At 28.9% G+C, this 10,252-nt stretch overlaps 1 protein-coding gene across 1 annotated transcript; it reads left to right on the top strand.

Annotated features, from left to right (window-relative positions):
* Positions 1-946: 946 nt before the first annotated feature.
* LOC100568883 (small ubiquitin-related modifier 3-like) lies at positions 947-3,238 on the top strand. Its single transcript, XM_003240803.4, has 3 exons — positions 947-1,099; positions 1,916-2,098; positions 3,084-3,238. Exons 1-3 carry the CDS (start codon positions 1,082-1,084, stop codon positions 3,201-3,203), a joined length of 321 nt encoding a protein of 106 aa, XP_003240851.1. The 5' UTR covers positions 947-1,081; the 3' UTR covers positions 3,204-3,238.
* Positions 3,239-10,252: the final 7,014 nt, after the last annotated feature.

The raw sequence follows: 10,252 nt of genomic DNA, 5'->3' as shown, positions 1-10,252 counted from the left end.
ATATACTGGTTACACAACTCCTATATTAAATTGCTTATAAAACATAGAACGTTCAATATGTTTTTCGATGAGGCACAGAACAATGTAATAAGGCTCCCCGTAGAACTAGATTGTAGGGAACCCTAGCAGCCAACTGTTGAATAGACGGTTAATGTTTCAAAAATATCCCACGATGAGCATTCATTAGTTCTTCATTCTACGATACCAAAATTATGAGAGGATCCATTTATTTTATAGAGTCGTGCAACCACTATATATCTACAAATCTGAGACTTCCTACAGTCCAAGAACGGACGATCGACAACGAAAAAAAATCACAGTGATTTCGACATAGGTACCAAAAAAAAAATTTATTTCAATTTAAACCGTACATACCATATCCCAGACAGAAATTTTTTGTTTAATAATATTATTATAACATTATAATAACGAATAATATTAGTATAACGTTATTATAATACTATTATAATATTATCATTACAAAATGCTGTCTGGGATATTATTATATCGTTACCGAGTGGTAATGATTGTTAAAATGTGTGAATAATTTCGGCTATAATTTCAACGAGAGCCGTGCGTAGGTAGGGCTTTATAGATACAGGTATGCTACGCCGCCATTTTGTGACTAATAATGTTATGTGAATTTGAATTTCTCCCCCTTTATTTTGTCATTTTATCATTGATAAATGAGTCGCAAAATGGTGGCATAGCATACCAATTCTATGTAGAGCCTTAGCGTAGGCAGACTATTGCACGCAAGCGTCCTGTCTACAACAGACGCGCCTTGGTATATGTTCAGTTACCGCCTTACCTGTAACTGCATTGGGCTGAGGGGGGGGGGTGTGTGGGATACCGCGGTAAGTGAACTGGTTTGTCCACGGTAAGGGCCACGAAAACGTGCGGTTGATGCTAGCATCGCCATTGGTGTTTTTTAGGTAGGGGCCATCACTGGGAGCGCTACAACGTTTTCGTTACCCGCACGGCGTACTGTAAGTACTAGCCGCCATTGCTCGTTTTCATTTCGTGTTTACCGGACGTGCACGTTTCGGAATATCATCAAGAGACCACACGGTATGTCAACATGACCGTCCTCAACACAGTGAGTATTAACGCGTTCGGTCGTCGTGAAATTCGGCGAATCGATGAATTACGATATTATTATTATTATAAATTTATGTTATCGAAAACGTAACCAGATGTCCACATGTGTCTTACACGTTACAAACTACAGAAACGAAATAAAATCGTTTTATTGAAATGTATCGCGTCTGGACGTCTGAACATTTCGCGATCGCGTTCCACCGTTTTTCTCGATTCATTTTCCGTTTTTTTTCCTCGCAATCGTATAGTATCTCACAGAGACGGCATCCATCCGGCTTGTGGCAGGCAGACGTGTTTTTTTAATTTCCCCGCACGATCGGTTTTTTCACAAATACCTACCTATGTCTCGCTAAACAGTCGAAAATATCAAAACTGCATCAGGTCTGAGTACCAGTGGCTCATTTTGTCTTATTTATGGTCGTTATTATAATATGTCGATAATACCAGAATTGTAGGTGATGCCATTCATCATATTATTAGTTATCGTTCATAAAACTATTTACCTTGAACCGGAAATTTATGACCGTCGTCGTCATGAACTCTCATCTCAATATTATTGTTGAAAATGTTATTATGATTATCGTGTGTAAGGCAACGTGTGTAAGGCAACACATGCGGGTATGATGTTCTTTTAATACTCGTGTGATTCATACGAATCAATTATGGATTGACTACAAAAAAGTGTTTATATTGCTTAATGTCCCTAGTCAATTAAAAATTAGAATATTTGATAATGAACTATTTGGTAAAAATTTAAATTTTGTTAGTTTGTAATAAAACCCCAATTCATACTAAAAAAAGGTTTGTATTATAGGAGACTCCATCAGCATATGCCCCATCGCCAGATTCTCCACCTCCAGATGCTCCTGCCCCAGTCAGAAATCGACCACCTCACATAAATATCAATGTAGGCAGATCAGACGACACAGCCATAAAATTTATGATCAAAAAGACTACACAGTTTGATAAATTGATGAAAACGTACTGTGTGGCATGTGTAAGTATAAACTAACAAAAAGTATTTGCAATTGTAACCATTTAAATTTAGGTTACTGAATTTTAGACTAAATTACCTACCATGTAATATTTGAAATCATAAATTATTTAGAAATAGAATGTATTTTAATCAAGAACTACCTACCTAATTAGTGAATTACTTAGGTAGGTATTGATTACATTGTGCAAGTTTAATCTTTGATTGTCAGCAAACAAAGTCATAAGCAACTAGTTTTATTACGTTTGAGGTATGAAACTCGCTCAGTCGTAGATAACTACTACTAATTGTAAGCACTCTAGACATTTTTATAGCAACGTTGATTTAAAAAAAAAAAAATTTTACTTTCCAGAGAGTAGGTACAATTTCTAACAAATAAGTAGTGAAAAAATTAAACTGTTCGATGATCATTAATCTCTTACTTTTACTGGTAGGCCTATTCTATTACAGTAGGAAAGTTCGGTAGTAGCGAGTAGCAAGTAAATTTTGCCAATGTAATCGAGGCTTATTATTTTATTTAGTTGCATATATTTATTGGGTATAATAATTACATTATTGATACTTTCACATAATTTCAAATTAGTTCTGAAAATCAATACCTATTAACAGATAGATATTTTGCTATCACATAGATAAAACAGTCACGATAACTATGTAATATTTCTAGTATTTTGCTCTGCTTTGTAGCTTTCATCACTGATGAATAACTGATGTAAAAAATTAGCAAATTAAAACTTGTTAAATAAAATTGATAACTTTCAAGGAATTCGGGTATGATGTCCTTTTAAATGGTATAATAATACAGTAATAGCATTATATATGTAAGCATTATATCTGTCAATACTGAATTATGATATTAAAAAAATTATGTAATTTAAACTTTAAATATTTAGTGTTGATATTTTTTATTTTATCTATATTAACTAAGTTAAATGCCAGTTTAATTTTTAGAATTACAACTAATTAATTCAAAATTGTAATGTTTTAGGACTTACCTTTGAATGGTGTCAGATTGTTTTTTGGTGGAAGACAAGTTTGTAGATTTGATACTGCTTCATCTCTAGGGATAGAACACGGCGATTTCATAGAAGCATTGCATGACTTTTAAATAGATACTTGTTGATGTATAACAATGGTTGATGTAAACATGTATGTTTATATTATATTAATTATATGAAACTTTCTACATAAATCATCTTAGTTTATTTAACCTACCATATAATACCATACAATATCTATTTTCTACAGAGCTGGTTGTATAAAAAAAAAAAAGGGAATAAATCATACAAATTTATAATCAACTAGAACATTGTCAATAATGAACTTTATTAATCAGATAAATATATAAAGGTGTATTGAATAGATTTTAGATAAAATAATAAATGATAATAGTTTGTGTATAAATATTTTTATTCATACTATTATTATTATTATTATTATTATTACTCTCATTATTTTAATATTTCTTTAGCTTAATAATTAATGAAGTTTTTTAGTTTGTACTGATACTTAAAATGTTTCATTACATTGTGCAAATAGTAAATAATACTATAATTACCTATTAATATGATTATTAAAGTTATTCACTCAATCCGATTCAAAATAGGAGTCATGACACATACTGCATACATTAGGCTATATTGAGCAGAGACATTCTTCACACAATCACACAATCAAACAATCTAACCAAAATCTTCATAAAGCTGCATCCACACTAGTAAAAGTTTATGTTGTGCGTACAAATTTCTATACACATGATCCTTTGGCCTTGGGCTTTTATTTATTTTTATAAATTATTAAACAATGTCAATTTTCTCAAATGTGGACGCACCATTATAGTCAAGGCTGGGCAAGTTAATGATTATTTTTAACTCAGTTAATTTAAGTTAATGTGTACCAATCACAAATACTTAAAAGTTAATTTAACTATAAGTTAACGCAGTTAAGTTAAAAGTTAATACACACTTTTTGTAAACTTTTTATTGAGTTAAAAAAAGTTAATTTGTTTATACAACGCTAGCATACTTTATTTTTACCAACCCAAAACTAAATTATAGGCTATAGTATTTATACTGAATACAATATTTCAACAATAACTTCAAATAGGTAAACATAAAAAATTAATTTGACTCTCAGGTAAGTTTTTTTTTATATAGGTATAAAAACATATTATGGAAAATCATTCACTAGATTTCAAATTGTTTTACTTCTTAAACATTGATCCAAATGTTTTTAAAAATGAGGTAAATAAGTTTTATGTATATTGATATATTAAATGTAATATTAGATAGGTATTTTAAAATTTTAAAAGGAATTGAATGGCCTAAAAAGTTAGTGGCTTAACTGTTTGATATATTTGAAACGTCAGTCAAATTAAACGTCATAATGAGGCGAATGTTCGCGATATATATCAATAGGATTGAATAGTTTATATAAAACGTTCACCACACCCTTTAACTAATTATAGTATAATACTATATTATATTATAGTATACAGCATGGTTTAAATATACAATGTTATTGCAATAAATAGTGCCCCCTCTCTATCATTGTATCACGTTAAAGAATTAAAATGGCAGCGTAATGGGACGGCCTATGGGTATTGGCTTTACTATGCTCTACTACGCAGACTTGGATAAAATACTTAATTTAAAAAAAAGTTTTCAGACTATGTATTCGAATACTTTATGATAATAATATTCTTTTTGTAAGTATTCCAAATATTTTTCGAATACTATTTTTAGTATATTTAGTTTTCAATAGCAAAAATATTATTTTTTCAATTTTGTGTTTATAAATGAACATGATTATAATCTTTATAATACACACCTATCTGGTTATCTATTAGCTATAAATTATATTCAAATTAATATAATTAATAAGTAATAATTAGTAATATATAAGAGTATACCTTTATAAGAAAAAAGTATTCCAAATACTGTACTCAGAAAACTTGTAAAAAGTATTCAAAATACCGTATAGACCATATAAAAAAAAAAATATTTAAAAAGTATTCAGAATACTACCCAAGTCTGCCCTTACGCTGGCATTTAACTTTTGTTTGATAACAATATAGGCTATGTGCAATAACTTTATATATTTAAACCATGGTATACAGTATACAGAGTATCCTATGAGGGTTTACCCATTAGCCATAGAGCCACCCGGATAAAAAGCGGTTTTTTGCTGTTTTACACAAAAACTAAAAAAAAATTATTAAAAATAATGAGATTGACGAAAATGAAATGTTGAAAAGTCAACATTTTCACTAAAATAAACTCTATGAAATGGCCATCTTCAATTGTTTCAAAAATTTAAAATTAAAAAATAACTTTTTAAATTTTTTTACCAAACAATGTAATTAAATTTAAACAAAAATATGTATACCTACTCATTGTCTCTGCCAGACTGAAAAAAAAAACAGATTTAAGATATTATATTTATTATCTCAGGAGATATCTCAGATATCGCAACGGATAAATCCTGACGGGACACTGTATACTACCTATATTATATGTCTACCATAGACAAGTACTAGTACTATCAATTATTATCACTACCTAATAATTACCACCACATTAGTTAATACATTTTATCGACATTGTGGTCTATCGTTTATGAAAATGGTCTATTATAGGATGACAACTTTTTTTTGATGTGTAGGTAATAAATACCCGATGAAGCTGATTGATTAATTTACAATTTATTTTATAGGTGAATTTTTAGTTCTTATTATTTTTTTTTTTTTTTTTTGTTCGATGTAAAATAATTTTAATAATATTAATAAAATACATAAAATACAAGTGGTATTTTTTATATAATTTGTTTAAGAACTCCTGAGCCCCACGTTAATTTTGTCAGTGGGGTCCAGTATTCATATTTATATGAATATATAAAGAAATAAATATAAAATAATAATTTAAAATACACTACTAAAGCTAGGTACTCAATAAGTTGTAAATATTTAAGATACCATGATTACACAATTAACAATAAAAATAAGCGTTACCATAATAAATTATAAATTCATGAAAAAGAGGTACTAGAAGGTATATAAAATTTCTTCCAGAAGTGCTTCGACTTCAACATATAGTACCTTATATTTTAGCAAATTGGATCAAGATGGTACTTTAGAGAGGTCATTTTCTGATTTCCTCAGTAGTTATTTAATGCCACGGGAAAAATCACCAAAAAATTACGAAAAAACGCTAAAAATGAGATTTTAATTTCTAACGCTTTGTTTATCACCATAGAAACGATAAAAAATTATAATATTATATATTAATTAAGCTTACATGATAAAATAATTTTAATAACAATATAAAATATCCAGAATGACAACCGTCCCGCTCAGACTCGTTTTTATTATACAATGATATTTTATCATTGGATTCAGGTCTATACAACCCATTATACAATGACCCACTTGTAACCTACTGTACAGCAGAGCGACATCCACTTATCTGCTTTTTTTTATTTTTATGATTTTCTTTTTCCATACATTTGTGGAAATATATATATTTACTTATTTTATTTGATGAAAAAAAAAAATACAATGTCACTAATGATGTTTCTAATAATTAAATTGTAACTATTTTATAGAATAATTAATCAATCATAGAAAATAAAAAATAAAAAAATATATTATCTGTATTATCAGAACTGTAGACAATTATTATAAGACTATAGGTTGTCTATTATAAATATTTTGATGAAGGTACCTATTTTTTATCCTTTTAATTTTTTTACTTTTTTGAACTACGACATACAGTTTTAATTTCTTCTTCGAAAGAAAAATATTTTTCTGAGTATTTCGATACATAAAAATCGAACATAAGAAGAGTAGTTTATGATTTAATGCGGACCACAAATAAAATGTATCCATTTGTCTAAATGGTACCACAAATTTTACTAGAACTACGTACTTGTTATTATTACAGTTAAATAAAGTTCATTTAAAAATGAATATAAAACTATAATATAAGTAGGTAGTACCTCATATGGTTTTTCAGGTGACACTAAAATTATATCTGCAGCACAGACCCTGATAATTGATATTTTAAAGATTTAAACTAAAATATGATTATTACACTTGGAAGGGGAGGGTACGGATAAAACCGGTGGGGGGTTAATTCCCCCCCCCCTTCAAGTATAACCATCCTAATTGCGTCTATTGAGTAGGCATCTTATAGCTATAATGCTGTACATTTATAATATTACAGTGAATATATTATTATGATCATTCATCGATAGAAATAATCGTCAACAACATAATATTATTTTTTTTTATACAGGTTATATACCACGCGCGACGTTACAGCTGCATTCACGACCGCCGCGCACAGCTTTAATACCCCTGGTAAGGTTAGGTCATGTCATATACACATGCCGAAGACTCACGCACGACACTATTACAGACAGGGTATTTTTTCTTCTTTGTTAGACATGGACTGAAATATACATTCCAAACATTCTTGTGTCGACTGGTGGTGTGCATCGGTAGGGGTGTTTACAGATGGTTGGTAATAAATTACTACGCAACACCTTTTATCCTGTTTCGTATAGAGTATACGTCTTATATTATTACTAACATCTGCAGGCCAAAAATAAAATGTATATATATTCATTTTAAATATTATCAAAAATTTGAATAGTATGCTACCCATGTAGGTACTTAATTATTACTACCTATTACAAATAAATAACGAATTTTTTTTCAACAATGAAATATAGGTACGAAATTGAATGGCTAACCAACACCTCTACTGCAGTACATTTATAATGAGATTATATAGATTTTACAATATCAATTATTTTTCTAGCAGTGTAGATAATTTATCATAAAAGTAATGTAATGAATGGTCAGCAATATAACACCATTTATATCAGTTATTATTTACATTACGCAAAACAATTTCAAACGTTTCGCCTGTGCGGACGCTAAATACCCGCATAAGGATTTCCAAATGTGCGTTATTTTTTTTTTTTTGATTATGTTTAAATATTAATTCAAAATATATCAATTATTTTATCAAACCAAATTAGGATACAAATGTAATTATAATAAAACATAGAAAACGGAAATTAAATTTAAATGTTTTACGTTTAGAATAAAATATAATAATGTAGAAATTAATGCCATCGCACCATCGGATCTTCTGACCCTCATTGGTAGCACAGTTTGAATACCACTGAAACACGTTTCGAAGACTTACATATGCATGCAATTAAAGTTACCAAAATATTCTTAAAAATATGCAGCTAAAATCGTTTATATTTGAAAAATTATATTATACATAATAATATAAAATAATTCAAAACGTAAGTTATAATAATTGATAACTTAAGAGGCTGTCAGCGCACTATTTGTTTTCTCTCTCTGGCTCACACGCAACATAGACAAAATGCATTTACGCAAAATCATTTTTTCTATGTGTTTAAGTCATATTAGAGTAAAGTCACCCATGACAAAAAAGATAGAGAATAATACTTTTGAGGGAATGACATGTCGATTTGTCTAAATATTGTCTCAAAACAATTTAAATATCATTTAAATTTACAACATTTTTTATTTATTTTGAAAGTCGAATACAAAGTCAAATAATAATAAAATATAAAATCGATATGTCATTCCCTCAAAAATATTATTCTCTATCTTCTTTGTAATAGGTGACTTTACTCTAAGATTATTTAAACGCATAGAAAAAATGCTTTTGCGTAAATGCGTTTTGTCTATATTGCGCGTGGGCAAGAGAGAGAAAACAAATAGTGCGCTGACATCCTCTTAAGAAATACTATTACTCAATCCATTATCCTAACTCGAATAAATATTGGTTAAGGCGCCCGGTGCCAATGTGATTTTGACCTCAAAAACACGGTTGACGGGAATAATGATCCTGCCCTGTAGAGTTAACTAAATTTGATAATTTTTTATTTTATTAATATAGGAGAATATTCTACAGCCCGCATCGAACTCTTTTTTCGATATTTTCATCTCAAACTTAATTATCAGTCTTTAAAAAAGACGATTTTTAGCTTTTTTTATAAATTATTTTATACTATTATTTAAAATAAAATACAAAATCAGAGATTGATGCGGACTGTAGGAAGTCTTCTTCTTTCAGATAAAAAAATACTCATCAAAATCCGACAATTCTATATAGCTTGAGAGTTATTCCCGTAAAGTAATTTTTTTCGACATAATACACCCTATCAACCACCCCTAAATAGTTATCGGGTAGTAGATTAGTGGAAAAGTCTTATATTTGAGGTAGCAACTAAAATATAAAATTTAATTTTCAAATTTTATAGAATTGTGGAAAATTTGAAAAACTGACACCAGGGCCCTTAATAAAACGTCTATTATTTGATATTTTAAGTAAAATGAATGTAGTCATTAAAAAAATATTATTTCGATAAAATATATAGTTCGTTTTCGTTATTTGTATACGATGCTTCACATTGAACTTGGACACGAAATCACTATCGCCATGATATACAAACATCGACTACATCCAGATCAATAAAAGTTATATAAATAATGATTATATAGATAACTGTAGTTCAGATTATTAATTATTCATAAAATAAACTCAATAGGAATTTAGACTTTATCAAGTGTACTATCGCCATGATAGACAAACATCGACTACATCCAGATCGAGGGACAAGGTTATATGAATAATGGCTATTTAGATAACCGTAGTTCAGATTATTAATTATTCATAAAATAAACTCAATAGAATGTGGACTTTACTATGTGTTTAATCACGCAGTTATCGATAGCAATGTCGATTATTAATCGACAAAGAGACTTCGCTAAGCAGTCTAGTAAAATATTCAAATAATTTCTTTTTATTCGAATACTATTTGAAACACTTTTTGAAAAAAAAATATTCGATTACCTACGTATTCTCAATAATTTTTTTTGTATTTTTTTATTCACTAAAAAAATACTTTTTTTTAAGTAGAAAAATAGTTTATATTTTTGACAAAACAAATTCGCCAATTGAAAATCGGCCACATTCAAATAAGTTATTAAGTATAAACAATCATTTTTTCCTTTGAATGAAATTTGATTCACCCACGATATTTCCAACCATTCCAATACTAATAAATAGGGCCCGGATTTTTATGCAAATGCATATTCTTCTACAT

The sequence above is a fragment of the Acyrthosiphon pisum genome, chromosome X (assembly GCF_005508785.2).
Source record: "Acyrthosiphon pisum isolate AL4f chromosome X, pea_aphid_22Mar2018_4r6ur, whole genome shotgun sequence".
In the NCBI taxonomy this organism is placed as follows: domain Eukaryota; kingdom Metazoa; phylum Arthropoda; class Insecta; order Hemiptera; family Aphididae; genus Acyrthosiphon; species Acyrthosiphon pisum.
Note: the sequence above shows the minus strand (reverse complement) of the source record. Positions and strands in the feature narration are given on the sequence as shown.